This window comes from Aulonocara sp. 'chitande type north' Nkhata Bay, linkage group LG4 (assembly GCF_057382095.1).
Source record: "Aulonocara sp. 'chitande type north' Nkhata Bay isolate Kocher_YH1m ecotype deep benthic linkage group LG4, A_spYH_male_GT1.1, whole genome shotgun sequence".
Taxonomy (NCBI): domain Eukaryota; kingdom Metazoa; phylum Chordata; class Actinopteri; order Cichliformes; family Cichlidae; genus Aulonocara; species Aulonocara sp. 'chitande type north' Nkhata Bay.
Window position 1 is genome coordinate 11,420,881 of NC_141347.1, and position 21,858 is coordinate 11,442,738.

At 43.5% G+C, this 21,858-nt stretch overlaps 2 protein-coding genes across 4 annotated transcripts in view; both read left to right on the top strand.

Moving 5' to 3' along the window:
- The window catches only part of LOC147332008 (myosin-9-like), a 32,583-nt gene extending 18,736 nt beyond the window's left edge, over positions 1-13,847 (top strand). For both annotated transcript variants that reach the window (XM_086288392.1, XM_086288393.1), the window contains 32 exons: positions 32-175; positions 278-373; positions 459-730; positions 932-1,105; positions 1,188-1,361; positions 1,462-1,576; positions 2,660-2,847; positions 3,219-3,340; positions 3,457-3,526; positions 3,611-3,771; positions 3,888-3,996; positions 4,130-4,261; positions 4,609-4,815; positions 4,909-5,046; positions 5,164-5,287; positions 5,410-5,581; positions 5,695-5,907; positions 6,009-6,153; positions 6,233-6,439; positions 6,601-6,705; positions 7,185-7,337; positions 7,480-7,728; positions 7,824-8,036; positions 8,132-8,344; positions 8,731-8,892; positions 8,983-9,111; positions 9,206-9,294; positions 9,394-9,517; positions 9,630-9,838; positions 10,025-10,133; positions 10,418-10,590; positions 12,231-13,847. In XM_086288392.1, coding sequence (XP_086144518.1) covers positions 32-175; positions 278-373; positions 459-730; positions 932-1,105; positions 1,188-1,361; positions 1,462-1,576; positions 2,660-2,847; positions 3,219-3,340; positions 3,457-3,526; positions 3,611-3,771; positions 3,888-3,996; positions 4,130-4,261; positions 4,609-4,815; positions 4,909-5,046; positions 5,164-5,287; positions 5,410-5,581; positions 5,695-5,907; positions 6,009-6,153; positions 6,233-6,439; positions 6,601-6,705; positions 7,185-7,337; positions 7,480-7,728; positions 7,824-8,036; positions 8,132-8,344; positions 8,731-8,892; positions 8,983-9,111; positions 9,206-9,294; positions 9,394-9,517; positions 9,630-9,838; positions 10,025-10,133; positions 10,418-10,590; positions 12,231-12,348 — 5,009 coding nt within the window. In that variant the 3' untranslated portion in view covers positions 12,349-13,847. The remainder of the gene's footprint in view (positions 1-31; positions 176-277; positions 374-458; positions 731-931; positions 1,106-1,187; positions 1,362-1,461; positions 1,577-2,659; positions 2,848-3,218; positions 3,341-3,456; positions 3,527-3,610; positions 3,772-3,887; positions 3,997-4,129; positions 4,262-4,608; positions 4,816-4,908; positions 5,047-5,163; positions 5,288-5,409; positions 5,582-5,694; positions 5,908-6,008; positions 6,154-6,232; positions 6,440-6,600; positions 6,706-7,184; positions 7,338-7,479; positions 7,729-7,823; positions 8,037-8,131; positions 8,345-8,730; positions 8,893-8,982; positions 9,112-9,205; positions 9,295-9,393; positions 9,518-9,629; positions 9,839-10,024; positions 10,134-10,417; positions 10,591-12,230) is intronic.
- A 726-nt stretch (positions 13,848-14,573) lies between these two features.
- Positions 14,574-19,970, top strand: slc25a38a (solute carrier family 25 member 38a). 2 transcript variants are annotated; one of them, XM_086288394.1, is made up of 8 exons: positions 14,574-14,831; positions 16,139-16,333; positions 16,805-16,929; positions 17,128-17,212; positions 17,324-17,503; positions 18,324-18,492; positions 18,604-18,764; positions 18,883-19,970. In XM_086288394.1, exons 2-8 carry the CDS (start codon positions 16,319-16,321, stop codon positions 19,003-19,005), a joined length of 858 nt encoding a protein of 285 aa, XP_086144520.1. In that variant the 5' UTR covers positions 14,574-14,831; positions 16,139-16,318; the 3' UTR covers positions 19,006-19,970. The 2 variants fall into 2 exon arrangements, with proteins under 2 accessions (XP_086144520.1, XP_086144521.1); XM_086288395.1 differs by having other exon boundaries at positions 16,225-16,333.
- The last annotated feature ends 1,888 nt before the right edge of the window (positions 19,971-21,858 follow it).

A 21,858-nucleotide genomic window follows, 5' to 3' on the forward strand; every position in this document is an offset into this window, starting at 1 on the left:
TTTTAACTTTTCCTTTGCTGTTTGATTTCAGGTGATCTCCTCCTGGAAAATTACAACAACTACCGTTTTCTTTCCAATGGGAACGTCACAATTCCGGGCCAGCAGGACAAGGATCTGTTCACAGAGACCATGGACGCCTTCAGGATCATGGGTATTCCAGAGGATGAGCAAATTGGTAAGACGACAGCTTTTGTTTCTGTGCATGTGTGTCTCTATGTATTACCAGCTTAATGTAACTCTTGCCATGTTAATTAATTTTGCTGTTTTCCGTGTGCAGGTCTGTTGAAGGTGGTGGCATCTGTTCTGCAGCTTGGAAACATGAGCTTTAAGAAGGAGCGTCATACAGACCAAGCCTCCATGCCTGATAACACAGGTAAGCGAGCACTCTGCACATTAATTTTAAAATGTCACTCTTCCATCCTGCACTACTCATTCTCTTTCCCTCGTTTTCTCAATAGCTGCCCAGAAGGTATGCCACCTCATGGGCATGAATGTCACAGACTTCACCAGGGCCATCCTGTCACCCAGAATCAAGGTGGGTCGAGACTATGTCCAGAAGGCTCAGACTCAGGAGCAAGCAGAGTTTGCCGTGGAAGCCCTCGCTAAGGCCACATATGAGAGGATGTTCCGCTGGCTCGTCATGAGGATCAACAAAGCACTCGACAAGACCAAGAGACAGGGAGCCTCTTTCATTGGCATCTTGGATATTGCTGGCTTTGAGATCTTCGAGGTAAACACACAAGGCAGTTTTTAAAAATATAATTACCTCTCCATCAAGCACCACACTCGCTGCAGATAATTGTATAATTAACGTATATTAATTGTATATCAGCTATGTGATAGCTGAGCACTCATGTTCATGGCCGTCTGTTGTAACAGCATGCAGCCCCACGAGATTTCTTAAGCATTTTCTTTCCCTCCATGTCTCCAGCTGAACTCATTTGAGCAGCTGTGCATCAACTACACCAACGAGAAGCTGCAGCAGCTCTTCAACCACACCATGTTCATCCTTGAGCAAGAGGAGTACCAGAGGGAGGGCATCGAGTGGAGTTTCATTGACTTTGGCCTCGACCTGCAGCCCTGTATCGAACTCATTGAGAAGCCAGTGAGTTTTCTGATCTGCTGTAACTATGTTGGTCCTCTGAGCGTCTTTGTTGGTTTGACTCATGTGCTCTCGTCTGTCCCAGGCCAGCCCCCCGGGTATCCTGGCTTTGCTGGATGAGGAGTGCTGGTTCCCTAAGGCCACAGACAAGAGCTTTGTGGAGAAGGTGCTCCAGGAGCAGGGAACACATCCCAAATTCTTCAAGCCCAAGAAACTGAAGGATGAAGCAGATTTCTGCATTATCCATTATGCTGGCAAGGTAAACATCGCTTAGTTCATTATGCTGTTTACATCAACATATTTCTATCATTAAAAAAAACCCAAAAACTTGACACTTCCTGTCTGGTGTCACTCTACAGGTAGACTACAAGGCAGGCGAATGGCTGCTGAAGAACATGGATCCCTTGAATGACAATGTGGCTTCACTGCTCAACCAGTCCACAGACAAGTTTGTGTCTGAGCTCTGGAAGGATGGTGAGTCGAGGCAGATGCCTTGTTTTTGCCTTTAACCCAGGAATCGCTGCCCCTCTAAGATATGGGAATATAATCATGTTGCTTCATAGTGCTTTTTTTTTTTTTCTCTCTTACTGTCTGGTGTGTGGACCTTTGTTTTTTACCTTTTTTAAATTATTTTTTTTCCTCAAATCCTGTTGGTGGTTTTCCTTCCATTCCTTCCCCTGTGTGGCCCCACTTTTTCTCATTTTTGTCTTTTACTGCATCTCAGAGGTACATAATTGTCAGAGAGCCTATTTTTATCAGCGTTTTCCTATTCTGCACTCAGATCCAGGTGAAAAAAGGTTTCTTTCATTTCTTTAGTATTTCTTCCTCCTTTTGGTCCTGTTCTTTCTCAAAAATGTTTTCATCCCCTCGTTCTCCCAGCTTTATCAACCAAAAGTGTATTTTGTGTTGCTCTAAAATCAGCTGTGTGTGCAGTAGCAAAATCTTCTGGTGGTCTTGCCACTTGTTGCTCTGTCATTGAACTCTCCTTTTCTCCCTCTGTGTGATAGTGTTGTTTGGGGACTCCTGGTGTTGGTCATGGGTACTGCAGCAATGGGTATATCCTGCATGGGTTTGGTGTTTTTTAATGTCACCACAAAAGTACATGCCCACTGCAACCGCCAATGTTTGTCACCTTCTCAGGCACATACATATTTAAATCAGTCATCGCACACATTTTCAAAAGCAACAAGCTGTCAGTTTCAGTAATGAACTCTCTCCACTCACTGCACTTTATACATGTTTTGTTCTTTAAATTTTGGGTGTGTTCTTTCCACACTTCACTGGCCTTGTGCGACTCCCTCTGTCAGCCTCCTTCCTGATTTGTTCCCCTCTCCACATGCACTTTTGTGTGTGATTGTGTGGCGTTTCACTGGTGCTGGTTTTGTGAACTACCTCTTCTCTCTCCTGTTGTGTTTACCAAGAGGAGGTGGAGAGACAATGCTCATATTCATTCTCCTTTTTGATGTGCATTTGATTTGAGTTTGCCTGGTGAAATATTCAAATCATGCTGACTTTGTACATAATGTCTTCTCCTTTCTGTTTTCCCCCCTCGTTCAGTGGACAGCATAGTGGGTCTAGATAAGGTGACTGGCATGTCTGAGATGCATGGCGCTTTCAAGACTCGTAAAGGGATGTTCCGCACGGTGGGCCAGCTGTACAAGGAGCAGCTGTCCAAACTGATGGCCACACTGAGGAACACAAACCCCAACTTTGTTCGCTGCATCATCCCTAACCACGAGAAGAAGGTACTACAGAAACGTGGGCATCTGACTGGATGTTGCCACTGCAACTGAAACTCTGAAAATGCTTAGCAGATGGGGTTGTTCAATTGTAAAGTTTGTCAGTTACGTCTGCACTAGAATACACCACTGAGCACATTTTATTTTGAGTCAGGAACCCAGGAGTTGTTGCACTCTGACCAGGTTTACCTGTCATGGTTTTTTGTTTTGTTTTGTTTTTGTTAAAGCTGTCACAGATCGACTCGGCCCAATTCTCATATTTTCATTTGCAGCTGAAACACCAACAGGGGCTCAAATGTCTTTCCTCTTGGAAAAGGAAGAGATGTTAATATGCAGAATAGAGCATACTCTTAATCAGCAAATCTTCCTCTTCTCAGGCTGGTAAACTGGACCCCCACCTGGTTCTGGATCAGCTGAGGTGTAATGGTGTGCTTGAGGGGATCCGTATCTGCAGACAGGGCTTCCCCAACCGCATCGTCTTCCAGGAGTTCAGACAGAGGTAAGACTATAAATGTTCCCACTGGGTTGTTTTTTTTGTTTTTTTTTGTTTGTTTTTTTCACATTTTAATTTATTTAAAAACAACCCAATATGCTCTTCACCTGCGTTTCCCTCAGGTATGAAATCCTTACCCCCAATGCTATTCCCAAGGGCTTCATGGATGGAAAGCAGGCCTGTGTGCTCATGGTAAGTAGGCTTTAAACTTCTAATCACACCCTTATAATGCCTGCTTCCTCTGCCGGAGTGACTGATCATTCCCTTTCTTCACAGATCAAAAGCCTGGAGCTGGATCCCAACCTCTACCGCATTGGCCAGAGCAAAGTTTTCTTCCGAGCAGGAGTCCTGGCTCACCTGGAGGAGGAAAGGGACATGAAGATCACGGACATCATAATCAGCTTCCAGGCCTGGTGCAGAGGCTATGTGGCCCGCAAGTAAGAACATTTTTGTCATTATATAGATTACACATATAAAGTGTAATTCTTGTCTTTAAGTGTGTTACTTTACACTTCTAGAGAATATGAGTTGTGACTCTGCTGTTTGCTTGTAGGGCTTTTGCTAAGAGGCAGCAGCAGCTGACTGCAATGAGGGTGATCCAGAGGAACTGCGCTGCTTATCTTAAACTCAGGAACTGGCAGTGGTGGAGGCTCTTCACCAAGGTGAGCCTCGGCGTCCTCTCTGCAACTTCATAGCACTTGTTCTGTTTTTTTTTTTTTGTTTTTTTTTCTCTTTAATTTTCCTCCTTGTTTTGGCTTTTCTTACTCTTCACATCTCCCATTTGTTTGTCCTCAGGTGAAGCCTCTGCTCCAAGTCAGCAGGCAGGAGGAGGAGATGCAGGCCAAGGATGAAGAGCTGAATAAGGTGAAAGAGAAGCATTTTCATGCTGAGCAGCAGATCCGGGAAATGGTGGACAAACACCAGCAGGTAAACTTGGAACATTCGTCCACTTTCTGGCACTGTTGCAGGGCTTCTATCAGTGACCCTGGTTTATTTCTTTAGCTATAATTTACACATGTTGTCAAAGCATCTCATGTGGGGAAAGTCATGCCAGAAAATAACTGCTCAGCTAGTCGACTTGAAACTGAACTTATTCAGGTGGACAGCAATAAACTGGATCAGATAAACTCACAGAAAGAGACAGTTTTGGTCTATTAGAGGATTTAAATATAGGCGGTGAATTCAGTGATGAGGGATAACATCGCTCTGAATTTTTTAGGTGACATTTTTTTTCTGAACTTGTCTCTTAAACACCTATTTCCCGTTGCTTGTAGCTGAATGCTGAGAAGATGGCCCTGCAGGAGCAGCTTCAGGCAGAAACAGAACTCTGTGCCGAAGCTGAGGAAATGAGAGCCCGTCTTGCTGCCAAGAAGCAGGAGCTGGAAGAGATCCTCCACGACCTGGAGGCCCGAGTGGAGGAGGAGGAGGAGCGTGCCTCTCACCTGGCAACGGAGAAGAAAAAGATGCAGCAAAATATTTCTGTAAGCAGGAAAACAAAACATGGTAATTTAAATCTTAATATGGAGGGCGTATTGCCATGTTAAATCTCCAACTCGTCATTTATCTGCACACAGGACTTGGAGCAGCAGCTGGATGAGGAGGAAGCAGCCAGACAGAAGCTCCAGCTAGAGAAGGTCACCATGGAAGCAAAGATGAAGAAGATAGAAGAGGATGTTATGGTGTTAGATGACCACAACAACAAACTAATGAAGGTCAGGATGGATGAATTGGAAACGATAGCTGTGTAAATCAAGCACAGTAGGAATTTGTTCTGAAGATAATATACTAAACTAATAGTTTCATATTGTTCACCATTGTTGTGAGCACAGGAGAAGAAGCTGCTGGAGGAGAGGATCTCTGAGGCCACCACCAACCTGGCAGAGGAGGAGGAGAAATCCAAGAGCTTGCAGAAACTCAAGACCAAACATGAGGCTATGATCACAGACTTGGAGGGTGAGAAGAAAACCCAAAAGTAGCAGAGAGCATCATGCAACTTGTGTGTAATACAGCATCTTTTTTTCCCTCCATCCCTGTAATTAAAATTTTTTTTCTTTTTTCTTTCTTTTTTTTGCCAGACCGTCTGCGCAGGGAGGAGAAGCAGCGTCAGGAGCTGGAGAAGAACCGACGCAAGATGGAGAGTGACTTTACTGAGACAAGCGATCAGATTTCTGAGCTGCAGGCCCAGATTGCTGAGCTCCGTGCCCAGCTGGCTAAGAAGGAAGAAGAGCTCCAGGCAGCTCTGGCCAGGTCTGTGTAAACACTTAAGATGTTTGCCCTGCAGATTAAAAAATATTAATTTGAACAGTGTATTTAGGAATTCTTCACTAATTATTTTTTCCTGACTTCTTCTTCCCTTTAAGGATTGAGGAAGAGGCTGCACAGAAGAACCTGGCCCAGAAAAAGATCCGTGAGTTGGAAGCTCAGCTCTCCGAGCTCCAAGAGGACTTGGAGCTGGAGAAGCAGGCCCGCGCCAAGGCAGAAAAACACCGCAGGGATCTGGGAGAAGAGCTGGAGGCCCTCAAGACTGAGCTAGAGGACACTCTGGACTCCACTGCCGCTCAGCAAGAGCTCAGGTACAGACATTAGTATAGGAGCAAGTATAACAGCTAAACCTCAACACATCTGGTTGGGTGGTGTTTAGACAAGTCGACTAATCTCTCCTCTTCCTCCATAGGAGCAAACGTGAGACCGAGGTGGCCCAGCTTAAAAAGACTCTTGATGACGAAAGCAAACTTCACGAACAGCAGCTTGCTGACCTGAGACAGAAACACAGTCAGGCCTTTGACGAGCTCAATGAGCAGCTGGAGCAGGCTAAGAGGGTAATTTTTCAGAGCTGGTATTCAGATTCAGTTTTTCTCATTTGTCAGTTTCCTTTACAGTTTGACTGTCCGTCTACAGAACAAAGCATCTGTGGAGAAGAACAAACAGGCCCTGGAGTCTGAGAGGAATGAGCTGTCCATCGAGCTGCAGACTCTGATGCAGGGTAAAGGAGAGTCAGAACATCGCAGGAAGAAGGCCGAAGCCCAGGTCCAGGAGCTGCAGCTCAAACACTCAGAGAGCGAGCGCCAGAGGCTGGAGCAGGCTGAGAAACTCTCAAAAGTGCAGGTACAAATCTTAGAAGGCGCTAAGAACAGATATAGTGATTCCTTCTGAGAGCTGTCAGAATGATCGCAGTTGCATTTTTATAGAAGGCCAGGGATTAACAATTCAGTGTTGAGTGATTGAGTGTCAGTGGTTCATGTTTTTGTTTTTTCTTTTGTCCACAGGCTGAACTGGAGAATGTTAACAGCGTGCTGAGTGAGGTGGAGGGCAAGTCCATTAAGGCAGCCAAAGACTGCTCTACTGTAGAATCCCAGCTGCAGGACGTTCAGGTACACTGCCACACAGATGTTAAGCATGCATAACAAATACAGTGTTTAATACTTTTGTTGTTAGTTTCTTTTATAATAATCACTCTTGAGCAAACTGGCATAGACTAAACCTGAAGACATCTTCTGCAAAGTTAAAGTTTGTTAGTTTCTACTTAATATGTACAGTCTTAAGACATGTAGGGAAAGTACAATGAATACAAGTCTTTATTTTAAAGGGATAAAAAGCCCCAGACTATAACAATGAAGTATTTGTCTTCTTTGAAGTTTTTAAGTTGAACTGTAGCAGACGGACTTGACTGTGAAGACACTGGCTTCACATTAAATCATGTTGTTTAAAAGTCTTAACAAAAGAAGAGTGTATGAAGAGCTTTTTAGTGCAACCTTTAGCAGAAATATTTAAAAATGAAAGTATTGGCTGTTATAAACATCTGACTCTGTGACAACATTGCTGTAACTCTGCTTGTCCGTCATTTCAACAGGAATTACTGCAGGAAGAGACGCGCCAGAAATTATCAGTCAACACACGGCTGCGCCAGCTCGAGGATGAACAGAACAACCTGAAAGAACAGCTGGAGGAGGAGGAAGAAGCCAAGAGGAACGTAGAGAGGCAGCTCCAAACAGTGCAGGCTCAGGTAAAACATCGACTTCTTCACATTGCAGGACGCAAACCTGCTGCAAAGAATACCTGCATTTAGTTTTCTGTGGGAGCTCACAGTCGTTTGAATCGCAAATCCATCACACAGCTGACATGACTTTATCCCTACCCCCCCTCAGCTTGCTGAATTGAAGAAGAAGGCGGAGCAGGATGCTGGCTCTCTGGAAAGTGCTGAGGAGGGAAAGAAGAAGTTTCAGCGGGACCTGGAGGGAGTGAACCAGCGCCTGGAGGAGAAATGTGCCGCTTACGAGAAGTTGGATAAAACAAAGACGCGTCTCCAGCAAGAGTTGGATGACCTGCAGGTTGACCAGGACCACCTCCGACAGATCGTGTCCAACCTCGAGAAGAAGCAGAAGAAGTTTGACCAGGTAGGCCAAGTATACACAAGATAAGAGAGCCATTAAAATGTCTTGTGGAAGGAAAAGCAAAATAAAAACACTGCTGCATGTTGATTTTTCTGTAGATGCTGGCAGAGGAGAAGAATATCTCTGGTCGCTATGCAGAGGAGCGTGACAGAGCTGAAGCTGAAGCCAGAGAAAAGGAGACCCGGACACTGGCTTTAACCCGGGAGCTGGAAGCCCTGAGAGAGGTGAAAGAAGAGCTGGACCGCAACAACAAGCTGCTGCGGGCCGAAATGGAGGACCTCGTATCCTCCAAGGATGATGTTGGCAAGAACGTAAGTCAAGAAACATTTCTTTTTCTCTGTAGAGGTATGTTCTGCTCCAGTGCTGTCTATCCTTCGGTTTTCATCATAAATGTTCTTATATGCAGGTCCACGAGTTGGAGAAGGCCAAACGTGCAATGGAGCAGCAGCTGGAGGAGATGAAGACTCAGCTGGAGGAACTGGAGGATGAGCTGCAGGCCACAGAGGACGCCAAGCTGCGCCTGGAGGTCAACATGCAGGCCATGAAAGCCCAGTATGAGAGAGACCTGGCAGGACGCGATGAGATGGGAGAGGAGAAGAAGAGGGCACTGGTTAAACAGGTACAAATATTCATCCATCCAACATTTAGCTGCTACATATAGGTACAGCATTGTTGAAAGCAGGCGTGTTCTGATTCTCATGACTAAAGCGAGTGCGTTTTAGACCAACAATCTGGCAGTTTGGGAATAGGAGGGGGTAAATAGGAGGCGGCTGTTGCTAATTCATAACAAAATGCATTTTTTAGTTGTTCCGGGAGGAAAAAGTACTTACAACCTTAAAAACGTTCTGATTAGGTCTCAATGCTAGCTGGTTGAACTTCAGGAAGAACCAGAATGAGCACCCGGTAGCATAAAGTCAGAAATGAGTTGAAGTTGGGCTTAAAAGTTATCAGTGGAGAGGAACGTGTAGTTTTTCTTGGCTTTGATCAAATCGACGTGCCTTTCAGGTGAGAGAGATGGAGATGGAGCTGGAGGATGAAAGGAAGCAGCGTTCTGCTGCCGTGGCTGGACGCAAGAAGCTGGAGCTGGACCTGAAGGAGCTTGAGGCAGCCATCGACATGGCGAACAAGAACCGTGACGAGGCCCTGAAACAGTTGAAGAAACTTCAGGTGAGTGTTGCCTTTTTATATCTGATCTTTGAATAGGAAACATGGGGTTTGGTCTCAGCTTTTTGACTCTTCTCGTGTTTTTGTCTTCAGGCCCAGATGAAAGATCTCATCCGGGAGCTGGACGACACTCGCTTGTCCAGAGATGAGATTCTCACCCAGAGCAAGGAGACTGAGAAGAAGCTAAAGGGCATGGAGGCTGACATGCTCCAGATGCAGGAGGTTGGCATACACTCACTCATTCACCTCTGTGTTCTGTGCCCCTGCTCTGTGATCTACTTTAACTCACTGCATTTTCTTGTTTATTGCTATGCAGGAGCTGGCGGCTGCAGAGCGAGTAAAGAGGCAGGCCCAGCAGGAGAGAGACGAGCTGCAGGATGAGATCAATAACCAAGCCGCCAAGAAGTAAGACTTCAGTCATCAGTAAAATGAGCAGACCAGAAGTGTTCAGTATCTCTACTTGTGCCATATTTAATCTCTGCTCTCCCTCCTTCCTCTTTTTAGCGCTCAGGTTGCAGAGGAGAGGAGGCGACTGGAGGCTCGTATTGCTCAGCTGGAGGAAGAGCTGGAGGAGGAGCAGTGCAACACTGAGCTGGTCAACGACAGGCTGAAGAAGGCAATGCTTCAGGTTTGTATACACATGCAAACATTTTTAGACTCTGATTTGAAGTTCAGATGACTAAAGATGCTTAAACATTTAATATGTAGAATGGAAATAACTGATTAATTTTTACATTCAGACTGACCAGATGAACGTGGAGCTGACTGCAGAGCGCAGCACCTCTCAGCGTGTCGAAGGGGCTCGTTCCCAGCTCGACCGTCAGAACAAGGAGCTGAAACTGAAGCTGCAGGAGCTCGAGGGAACGGTCAAGTCAAAGTACAAGGCCAACATGGCCGCCCTGGAGGCTAAAATTGCTCAGCTGGAGGAACAGCTGGATATAGAAACCAGGTAAAAGCCACTGAAGCGGAACCATACGGACACAATTGTTATTTCAGACTTGCTTCCAGCTAAGCCAGCTTTCTTCTGATTGGCTATCTCTTGTAAATAGGTTAGATCCACAGATTAGTGGGGCCTGAGATGACCATATTAGAAAAAAAAAGTGTCTTTTGTCTGACTGTTATGTTTGTGGCTCAGGGAGAGGCAGACTGCCACCAAACTTGTGAGACGCAGCGAGAAGAAACTAAAAGAAGTCATCCTGCAGGTGGACGACGAGAGGCGCAACACCGAGCAGTACAAGGACCAGGTGAGAGTTTCTTTACAGTAAACTCTGTCTCCCTGTTGTGGCTTTTCTGAGTATTTACAATGATGACTATGAATATCTGTGCATTATGCAACAAGTCAAATATTTAAATGAATTGAAAATAATGTAATGCTCCAAATCGAAATCAGATCTATTTTGACATTAGCTTTGTAGCCTTCATCAAAGGGAGACGTTTTTGTGCTTCTAACTTTATCTGGGCTCAAGCAAAAGTTTTTAATTGTTTTTATTTATTTATTTATTTATTTATATTTTCTCTTCTCCTTCAGGTCGACAAGTTGAACTCTCGCATGAAGCAGCTCAAGCGTCAGCTGGAGGAGGCTGAGGAGGAGGCTCAGAGAGCCAACGCCAGCCGAAGAAAACTTCAAAGGGAGCTGGAGGACGCCACAGAGTCTGCTGATGCCATGAACCGTGAAGTCAACAGCCTCAAGAGCAAGCTCAGGTGAGTAAAGCACCTGTAACACAGCAGAGGCTTTCATTATTATCAGAATACTTTATTGATCCCTGGGGGAAATTTTTTTTTTTTTTTTTTTTTTTTTTTTTTTTTTTTTTTTTTAACAGTGCTCCATTATAAACCAACCTTAACAAGACAGATAATACGCTAACTAAGAAGATAGATATATATACTCATCTTGAGCTTGCTGTAGCAGTCCTGCACAGATCAGCTGAAAGTGCAGGAAGCAGGCAAACTGCCTACCTGCCCTCCCCCCAGCTGCCCTCTTCTGCTTGTGCCAGCCATTTGGATTTGACATAGTAGACAGGATATTGACGGTTACACGCTCATGCAATAAACATGAGGATATATCACAAGACACGATGAGATATCTGCTAACTCTACACAGGGCCATTTAGCAGTTGTGGCAGTTTGTCTTGAAACGACTATAATCTCCACATTTCGCTTTACTTTGCATGATAGTGTTTTGACTTGAACCTCAATTATTCAATTCAATTCAATTTCTTTATTGTCCCACAAGGGGAAATTAGTTTAGCAGCAGGAGGATAAGAACAAACAGAACAATACTATAAAACAATAATAACAATAATAATGATAGAAAATTCAAGGACAATTATTTGCCATTAAGGAGACAAGATGCAGTAGGGATAAAAGAGACCTGGAGTCTTTTAGTCCTCCTCGGAGGTACTCTAAAACGGCGGCCGGAAGGCAACAACTCAAACTCACTGTGAAGTGGATGGTTCACACAATTAATAATAGAATGAGCCTTTCTAAGCACATTTCTATTGTAAATGGCCAAAAGTCCATCTTGCCAGCGCCCTGAAATTTTGCTAGCAGTTTTTACCAGAAGTCCCAACAGATTCTTATTCTTCACCGTCAGGTTACCAAACCAGGCAGCGATACAAAAAGACATCACAGATTCGATAAAACTTCTATAAAACAAGGACAACATCTCAGATGAGATGTTAAAAGATCTCATTTTCCTTAAAAAGAACAGTCTTTGTTGAACTTTTTAGTAGTGGCATCAGCATGAGATTCAAAACACAGTTTATGGTCAAGTACCACACCTAGATATTTATAACTCTCAACGATCCCAATATCGGCAGTTTTAATGATAGTGGGTGATGAGCTATAAGAGGACTTCCTAAAATCAATAATCATGTCTTTAGTTTTTGACACGTTAAGTGAGAGGAAGGACTCATCACACCAATTCACAAAATCATCTACAACCTATCCATGGCCTGACTCGTCCCCCACACGATCACTGTGTCATCAGCAAACTTCAGGATGTGTCTGTTTGTGAAATTGCTGCGACACTCATTTGTGTACAGAATGAACAGAAGGGGAGAGAGGCAACAACCCTGGGGTGATCCAGTAGAGGAGGAGAGCACATCAGAAAAGACATGATTTACCCTCACACATTAGGGTAAATCATGTCTTTTTGCAAATGGTCAATTAGGGACCATTTGCAAAATAAGCCTTAATATATTTGTTAATATTTTTTTTTTCTTACACTTCTTTGTAGACATTGCACTTTAGTTCGAAAAACACATTACTTATGTCTTCTTTGTTTTGTTTTTTTTTTTGTTTTTTTTTCTCATTTATAAATTCCTTTCTCTCTCTTTCAGGCGTGGTGACCTCCCCTTCACCACACGCCGCACCATTCCTCGCAGCAGTGGTGGCGGCGGTGATAGTGAGGAGGAGAGCGAGGTGAAGAGTGAAACCCCCGAGCCCAAGCCTGAATGAACTGCGCCTCTCGACTCGTTTAAAAATTACACCATAAATAGACCCAAAAACACACATGAGCACACATTACTGTAACTCCCAAAACGGAGACGCAAACATACAAATGTTGTCCAGATTAGCCACAGGGATGCAGATTAACATCTGATCTCGCTCTTTCTCTCTCGCAGTGACGATCTATGCATTCTCAATGCAGACACACACACCAGATGCCATTAAACTGGGACAATCACCATACTGACAAACACACACTTTTGTTTTTTGGGGGGGGCAAATTTCTCTGTTGCTTAATTTTTCATTCTCTTGGAAAAATGAAAATATTTTTATAAGGAAACATTCCACGTGTAATAGTCCCTTTAGGATCTATTTTTCTAACTGAAGAAAAAGAAGTATAGATAAATGAAGACAGATTACTGGAAGGGGACCAAAGTAATATCTCAATCTATAGAATAGTTTGGGTTTTCTTTTTTCTTTTTTGTATGCAGACATTTTTATAACGGTTAAGAAAGGAAGTGCTTCGTGTTTGTTATGCTCTTGCCTTGGTCTATAAAGGTGGTTTATATGCTGAAATGTATTCTAGCAATTTAGCTGCAGTTAGCACTCGTGACTATGCTTTTTGGGCTTGATCATTTTGTTACACACATTTCATGTGGAAACATTAAATTTGAAGGCTTTCAAGCAACAAATTGGCAACTTGTGAATCTATTGAAGGTATTTGATTGCGACTGTGCTGAAATTTCCTGATTTTTAGCACTGCATTTGGGTTGTGTTGGGGAGGGGGGGCATTTTAGCCTAGATATTATCATAAACCACTGCATTTGAGTGTTTCATTGACACAAAGCTTGAAAGTTTTGAATACACGGTGCACATCCCAATTTAGTATGTGTGCGCACACAGCCAACACACACTAAAGGCCTTAAATGCAGCAGAAATCTCCTGGGCAGGGTCATTTATTTTTCTGTTTATCCCCATCAGTGTTTTGTTTATTTGCTAATGTTCAGGGTAAAGTTTAAATGGGGTGGTGGGGTAGTCTCTTTACTCACAGCACACACTGTATTCTCAGGGTACAGCTTGTTGACAGAAGTTGCTGATTTTTATCACAAACCAAAGGCACATTCATGTGATACGGATTGTAATTTATCACTTGTATGCTAAAGTCTGACTGGCCTTTAAGATGTCATATACGCCAGGTTCTGAGTAGATGTATCAGATAAACGAGCAGTCTGTGTCTAAATGATGGAGAAACCCCAACAAGCTGTGCCCGAGGTAGCTTTTGGCTCACACTGCTGGAAAGTGAGAGGAATGTGTCGTAACTTAAGACTTACGGCTCACAGTTTAAACAATCACATCTTTCGCACTTAAAGGAAATCCAAAAGGGGGGGGGGAGAAAAAATAAACTGCATCTCGATTATTGTAATGTTTTTCTGTCTGCACCTCTGGAATGGAAATCATGTTGTGAAATGTTGGAATTATTACGATTAAAGATGCTTTCTAAACTGCCACGTGTTGTCTGTCTGCGTTTTTCTTTTTTTTCTTTTTTTCCCCCTAATGCTTACTCTTTTGTTTACATCAGAGTTCACACTGAAAGAACAAGGGTTAAGTTTGAAGGTCAGAACCAGACAGCTCAGTGGTGGATCACATTTGTTATTTATAAAGTGTTGCATCCCCACCAGCAGACGGCAGCCAGGGTTTTCCATCATGCTCGTGAGGAGGAGCAAAAGCAGGTCAGAACCGGTTTAACTGAGTAAGAGTAAACGTGGATGAAAGATATTTTATTTCTAGTTTAGACACTAATAGACGGTAACTTAAAAGGAGAGAAAGGTTATGTGTAAATTAGAGTCCTAAACAGTTGACTGTGAAAATGCTACAAGTACTGCTGTTGGCTAAATGACTGCTAGTTGTACTTTTGTGTATTTCAGTTTTTTATTATACTATCTATCCTACAATTGACTTGGTTCTAATTTAGGGGGGAAATTACCTCACTCATTTTTGTTTTAAATTTATTTGGTATAGTTTCATTTCAATAAAAACTCAAAACATGTTTCGTTCCGTTCAAATAAATACATTGTAATTTTTTTAAGTTAAATTTAAATTAAATTACTAATTAACTTAAAAAATAGTCTTTTTTTCTTTTTACTCACCCTGGCTTCCCGGAGAGGCGCCCTTATCTTGCGCACGTCACAGCCAGAAGCTGTTTAACCAATCAGAAGGCTGTATCGCAGATGGGCGGTGCTTCCGCGTAGTTTCGACACGCTGCGTCTGAGAACAGGAACCGGCCGGTTTGGGCTTATCGCAGAGAGATAGAGAGGCGGCTGTCAGGTTTGGTGGTACATTGCAGCTCTTTAGTGGGGAGTGGTGGTGAGGTTTGTCTTCGCCCTGCTTAGAGTAGTCAATTAGAAGAATTTGCGCTCAAGCGTAACTTCGTTGATGTTATTTATTTGGACTTCGGCGGGGAGAGAAAAACAATTGGTGGACTATAGTTAAAGGTGCGTTAGAGGGAGAGCTCAGCAGAGCCTCAATACACAACATTACACACACGATTTTCATCAACGCGCTCTTTTTAAAAAAATGTTTTTGAAAACGTGTTGTCAGCTAATCTGTCAGAAGTCCTGCGGAAAGTCGAAGGAGACAACTGAAGTAGGCCCCCTTTTCAATATAAACGCCATAGTGGGAAGACGAAATGTATTTTAAACACAAAAATCAGCACATCTGGTCTTTGGCACGATTATAAAAACTGTTGGTGTAATTAGATTGTTGGGTTACAGTATCTTGTTTTTGGTGTTTTTATTATGCATAAAATCCACAACTTTGCATGATTTGCATGACTTAAGTGATTCAAGTAAAATCAGTAAATTCGACTGGAAAGGATGTGTGCTAGCTCCATGTAGATGAAATTACATTATTATCTTCAGACCTTAGATTTTAGTCTGAAAGCCCAGTAGTACAGATGTTCCACAAGGATCCCTCCTCGGTCTTCTTTACTTCTTTTATTTTTTATTTTTAATGTTATTTAGCATATCAAACAGTGTTATATCTCTGTCTTTATAACTTGTTTTATATGTCTCTGGCTCTTGACTTAATTTGGACATTGCACATTTGGAGCCTGCTTTCGATGTATTTTAATTTTCTTTCATCTTAAATAAGTGTTTATTATTTTCTGCTCATCAAAGCAGCCTGCTTGGAAGCCCTGGATAGACAGTAAATGAATCTTAACACACATGTGGAACACATAGAAATTGGAGATTTAAAGTAATTGTGTGTGCTGAAATATTCCTGAGAATGAGATCACCGCACAGTCTACAGTTGTTTGTTTCCTATTAATTTTATGCATGCTTCTCCCTCCTACCTGATGGTGCTTCATTCTCTTTATCACCCTGTGCTGTATTTCATCATCTCAACATCTTATGTTGAAAAAAATGCAAACAGTGATGTAAGGGTTTTATTTCTAAGGACAGCCAGTGTTTTCTTTGCTTACACTTAAGTGCAGAATGCCAGCTCACAGGGCTTTCCAGCGCTAGCTGTGTCTCTTATGTACACTGTGGAACTGTTTTTGGACACTGTGCTCAAAACAAGTGCGAACAGTCTTTACTTTTGACGTACTCGCTCACGCTCTTCACAGTCTCGTGAAGGACACGCAGCAGTGTCTCATGCACCGGGTCTATCCTAATTTGTAGCATGCTGATCTTTGGTCAGTTAATGAGTGGCCTTGTGTATCGGGTGGGGGCAAATAGGACACACGGTGTTGGTCAGGCAAGCTTTATCTATTCTGTGTGCGCACTGTCCCCTCATTCAGACAGCAGAGCTGCGCTCCCTCACCATCTCTCCATCCCTGCTCCTGGAAGGCCAGTGTGACTAACTCCTCTTTCTCCCTCTAATCAGAGGGAGACATTTCAGTGGACGGCAACGAGGGGAGGAAGCCAGAAGGTTTAGTGTATTGCAAAAACGTCTTGAGAAGTGACCCTCGAGAAGAAACATGGAACTTTTAGTGGTGAGTATTAGATCTCCGTTTTGTTACATCAGAAGCTCCATCCTTATCAGTGCGTACATCCTTATTAGGTAACTTGAGATCAGGGCGTCCTGTCTGACTGATAACTTTTGGAAATACTGATTAACTAATCCACGGTCTAAGAGTCTGACGGCGGTTAAGGTGAAGAAGAGCTGCTGAGTCATTAAGGTGAGGGAGCAAACTCTGTTGTTACATCACATGTGAATGGTACTGTGAGGCTGGGCGTTATAGGGGAAAAGACGGTTGGAATATTGAAGTGGTATTAAATTATTTATTTACAAAATATAAACATGGTTTAATAGAGTCACTGTCCGTGGCGATTACATCTAAGTAGTTTGTTGTTGTAAGTGTGCATTAAAGAGACAGAAATATGCTCTGTAGGCATAGTCATGACAGTCAGGATTTTAACTAGAAATGCAAATGAAATTTACCCCCCTCCCCCACAACCCTCAGGTGCACCCGGCCATCAAAGCCTTCATGTGTGGCTCCCTCAGTGGAACCTGCTCCACGCTGCTGTTCCAGCCTCTCGACCTGGTCAAGACCCGTCTGCAGACTCTGCAGACCGGCGTGCAGCCTGGGTGAGTGTGCATGCACAGTTGTCAGTGTCGCATGCTTTCCTGTCTCATAAGATCCAAAAGCTGATTTTATTTATTTATTGACTGGGTGAACTCAAAAAGCATGACATTGATTGACCTTTATAGGCCGCACACATAGCAGCAGCGTTGACTGTTTTTGGCTTTCGGTCATCTTATCTGATGCCTGTATTGTTTCTTCAGTTCGGGCAGAGTAGGGATGGTGTCGGTGCTCCTCAGTGTGGTGCGGACAGAGAGGCTGCTGGGACTCTGGAAAGGAGTTTCACCGGTTAGAGCTTCTGTATACTCGAGTCTACCTCGTGTACAGATTTAGTCACAAATTCCTGCTGTGTGAGCCACCATGCATCTGACAGTCTCTCTCCTCCATCTGCTCCTTTAGTCCTTCGTCCGGACCATCCCAGGAGTTGGGATCTACTTCAGCACCTACTACTCTCTGAAGCAGCACTTCTTACAGGACAGATGCCCAGGGGCCGCGGAGGCTGTGCTGCTGGGGGGCGGAGCCCGGACGGTGGCGGGGGTAGTGATGCTGCCGGTTACTGTCGTCAAGACACGTTTTGAAGTAAGCAGTGTCCAGAGAGGGGTGTACTACGAAGCGAGGTTAATTGGTTAGTGAGGTATGTCGAACTTCAAGTCGGAGATTTCAATGTCACCTGGTGGCTCTCTAGGTTGCCATGGAAACCTGGTGCTGAACACATAATCTGTCTGGAGCAGGTTATATTCAGTTTAGGTTTAAAATTGTCTCGTGGCTCTGTGTATTCGCTGATTAGTGCTGATAAGTGATTTATGGATTTCCTGCTGAGTCAGCGCGTACTAACTATAGATACAGCAGTGTAGATTTTCTGCTGCATATTTCTCAGTTGCTTTATTCATAGCACCAGTGTTGCCTTTTTGGTGTATGTGTTTTATAGCCTGTTCTTTATAGACCTCAGTCACGTGTAACTCTGATAATGACTCTGACTGAAGTAGGCGGTGCTCAGTTGTTTCATTGTATGTGGAAGAAGGGTGAAAAAGGTGTGTCAGATACCCTCTCTTCACATGAGCTAAACCCCAGAGCTTCTGCGTGTACTTACATGAAGTAATTCATGAATATAAGATTTTTTGAAAAGCCTAAAATAAATAGAATATGTTTCTATAATACTGTGTTAAAAAAAATAGATAGAATTTGGTATAATTTCAATTGATTATTCTTCTGAAGTGAAAGAAATTCTTTAAAACGAAAATGCATCTGTGCAGCTTGTATGTGAAGAAAACATATATGTAGACAAATGTTTACTTCATTGATATTATTGTTTGACCTGTGCAGCGTGCTTTCACTTTAGCGTTGCGTTCATATTGTGCTGTTTTATGCATGAACTGAACCAGACGTCTTTGTGTTTCAGTGTGGCAGGTACAGTTACGGGAGTGTGATAGGGGCTCTGCGCAGCGTGTGCCAAACTGAAGGTCCCGCGGCTCTGTTCTCCGGCCTCATGGCCACTCTCCTCAGAGACGTTCCTTTCTCCGGCATCTACGTCATGTTCTACAGCCAGACCAAAGCCTCACTCCCCAAAGGTAAGTATGGACTCAGAGAGACATTTAGTAGCTTAAGAACGAGAAATATTCGCATTTGGAGTTCTTCTTGGTGTTCATTTAAATACACATGCTGGCCTATCTTCCTTTTAGAGATCAGCACGTCTCCTGCGGCTCCTGTGGCTAACTTCAGCTGCGGGGTTCTGGCTGGCGTGTTGGCCTCCCTCATCACTCAGCCTGCTGATGTGGTCAAAACACATGTCCAAGTGAATCCGCAACTCAAGACAGCAGAGGCCATCAGATACATCTATATGGTAGCTGTCTCAATCTTCCTTCTTGCTCTGCTGTGGTTTTAAAATTGCGTTCCATGTATCGTGTTGAATAAGCTGGTTTTAATCAGCTGCATGCCTCACTTTGCTCTCACTCTCTAAGGAATATGGACTCCAGGGCTTCTTCAGAGGGGCCGTTCCTCGGTCTCTGAGGAGGACCATGATGGCGGCCATGGCGTGGACCATTTATGAACAAATGATGGCGCACATTGGGCTGAAGTCCTGAAAGTGATCAATGTTGAAAATGTTGTAAAAGGAAGAAGAGATATAGATGGAGTTGCAGTGAATGAGCGCACAGGAAGGAACTGGAACTACTGCAGTGCTCGTTAGCGTGTCAGAAGCTTTCAGTGACCGATTTCACTCAGAGTCTAAGAGACATGTGGGAGGTCTCCTGTACATTTAGTGTCTTACTGGGTGTGTCTGAAGGTCAGAATGTGCAATATAACTTTAAAAAGACTTTCAATATGATACAAAAATGCTCTGATATTTTTCTACTGCACTACTAATTACACAAACTTTGGTGATTTTGCTCCAACTATTTGGACCATGTTTGAGAAATCCCTTCAGAGTTTTGCGTGTGCTCCTGGGGGGCTTTTTGTGACAAATGGTTTCTTCCTTCTTGTTGTAAATTCACTTCCACATATTTAGGAGTCTTCGCAATCTGCAGGTTAAACTTGGCAGATCAAATGCTTTTGAGTGCAGATTAACTGGGAAATGTTCACTACACACTAGCCTGGCTGTTGTAGGGCTACAAATAAGATTTGGACTGTATGCAGAAACAATGTCTGTGTCTCTCCACAGTGTTCTAAAACTCTTTGAATGGCAGGGAAACCCTGGTCTGAGTGGGATTTCCAAAGCCTCAGATGTTTGCATGCTGTGTGCAATGACTCAGCCCATGACTACTACAGGCAGTGAGCCAGATTAAGCCCAGACTTATGCACTTTAACCTCAGCATATGTTCAAAATCTAGAGAGCTTCTTAAAGACAAGATTGTGAGTCTCCATGTGTAACAGTGTTATTTATATTCTGATACTTTATTTAAGTGTGTGCTCACTTGACACGTGCATTTGCCAAAAATTCATCTGCCTTAAAATGTCTTTGGAGTTTTTTGATATTTGTTAAAAGTGGTTTTTCATGCAGACGTTTTCACTTTTTAAACATGTCAAACAAAATAAAGTTATTGGAAAATTTCATCTCTGTGTTAATTTTATTAGGAGAAAATGACCAAAAGTCATTTTGGTCATTTTCAGGGGCGATCGTGGCTCAAGAGTTAGGAGTTCGCCTTGTAATCGGAAGGTTGCCGGTTCGAGCCCCGGCTTGGATAGTCTCGGTCGTTGTGTCCTTGGGCAAGACACTTCACCCGTTGCCTACTGGTGGTGGTCAGAGGGCCCGGTGGCGCCAGTGTCCGGCAGCCTCGCCTCTGTCAGTGCGCCCCAGGGTGGCTGTGGCTACAATGTAGCTTGCCATCACCAGTGTGTGAATGTGTGTGTGAATGGGTGAAGGGGTGGCACGGTGGTTAGCACTGTTGCCGCACAGCAAGAAGGTCCTGAGTTCAATTCCACCATCAGGCCGGGGTCTTTCTGTGTGGAGTTTGCATGTTCTCCCCGTGTTTGCCTGGGTTCTCTCTGGGTACTCCGGCTTCCTCCCACCGTCCAAAGACATGCAGCTTGTGGGGATAGGTTAATTGGATAATCCAAATTGCCACTAGGTGTGAATGTGCGAGTGAATGTGAGTGTGAATGGTTGTCTGTCCCTATGTGTTAGCCCTGCGACAGACTGGCGACCTGTCCAGGGTGTACCCTGCCTCTCGCCCAATGACAGCTGGGATAGGCTCCAGCGCCCCCCGCGACCCTGAAAAGGACAAGCGAATGGATGGATGGACCAAAGGTCATGTCTGAATTTTAAGCTCGAGTTCAGTACTGATTACTCTGTTATGTGCACCTAAGCTAGTACCAGGCTGGACCCTTTTGCCTTCATAACGGCATTAATTCTGCAACAGGTTGCAGAAAACCTCCCTCAGAGATGTTGCTCCATAATGAGGTGACTGGAAGCCATTTGAGTGCAGTGAACTTGCTGTCATGTTCATGAAAAGTTGAAATGTGTGGCATGGTGTGTGTTATCCCTTTGGGAAGCAGCTATCAGAAGACTGGTACACTGTGGTTATAAAGGGATAGACATGGTTAGTAACAACAGGCTGTGGCATTAAAATGATGCACAGTTGGTACTAAGGGGCCATGAAAATAGCCTTCATATCACAAGACAGAATGGATCCATGCTTTCATGCTTTTCATACCAAATTCTGACCCTACCATCAGACTGCGCAGAAGAAACAGACAAATCAGACTCTTTTATTGCTCATTTTGGTGAGCCCAGACAAATTGTACCCTGTTGCTGCCATTTGATTGGCTGATTAGATATTTTTGTGTTAACAAGCAGTGTCTGATAAAAGGACTGGTGAGTGTACATATTTTTCTTAATTTAGTGCTCAGATCAGCTTGACAAAAATAAGAGTACTATTAACACAAGAACACGCCCCTGACATGCATGACTGTGTACTCTTTCCTTTCATTAACTGAGGTGTATAAAAGAATAATCAGCTGTGAGAGTTCAGGTGTAAAACTATAAAAAAAAAATAGGAGTGTTTTTAAATGATTACAAAGCTGTTGCTCAGAATATTGTCACGCACTGCAAGAACATGAGGGCTGTTAGAGATAAGCGCTGTACCAGTGCACAGGGAGGGGTGGCACGACATGAAATAGGACGGTACAAAGAGTGTAGCACTGTCAGTCTAAAGTAAGAAGGCTATTTAGGCTGAAATAAACAACTGAATTAATGAATTTAGAAAACTGTTGGCTTTGTAGATCAGCATCTATAAATGATATACAGAACACACTTAACAGACCTGATTTATGACTTTTCCACTCATATTTAGGGGTGATCGATCATGTTTGAAATACTTCATCATATTAAAAATCATTTTAACAAGTTGCATACTTCAGTCATGTACAAGCTGAGAGTCAGCGACTTATAGTGTTTGACTTTATGTCAGAATTATGTCCAATTATGCTGTTTGTTAAAGT

Excerpts from the sequence above, each read along its gene's own strand:
- slc25a38a (XM_086288394.1), top strand. Across the intron at positions 17,504-18,323 it reads TCGTCAAGACACGTTTTGAA|TGTGGCAGGTACAGTTACGG; the intron begins GTAAGCAGTGTC and ends TTTGTGTTTCAG. Across the intron at positions 18,493-18,603 it reads CAAAGCCTCACTCCCCAAAG|AGATCAGCACGTCTCCTGCG; the intron begins GTAAGTATGGAC and ends TCTTCCTTTTAG.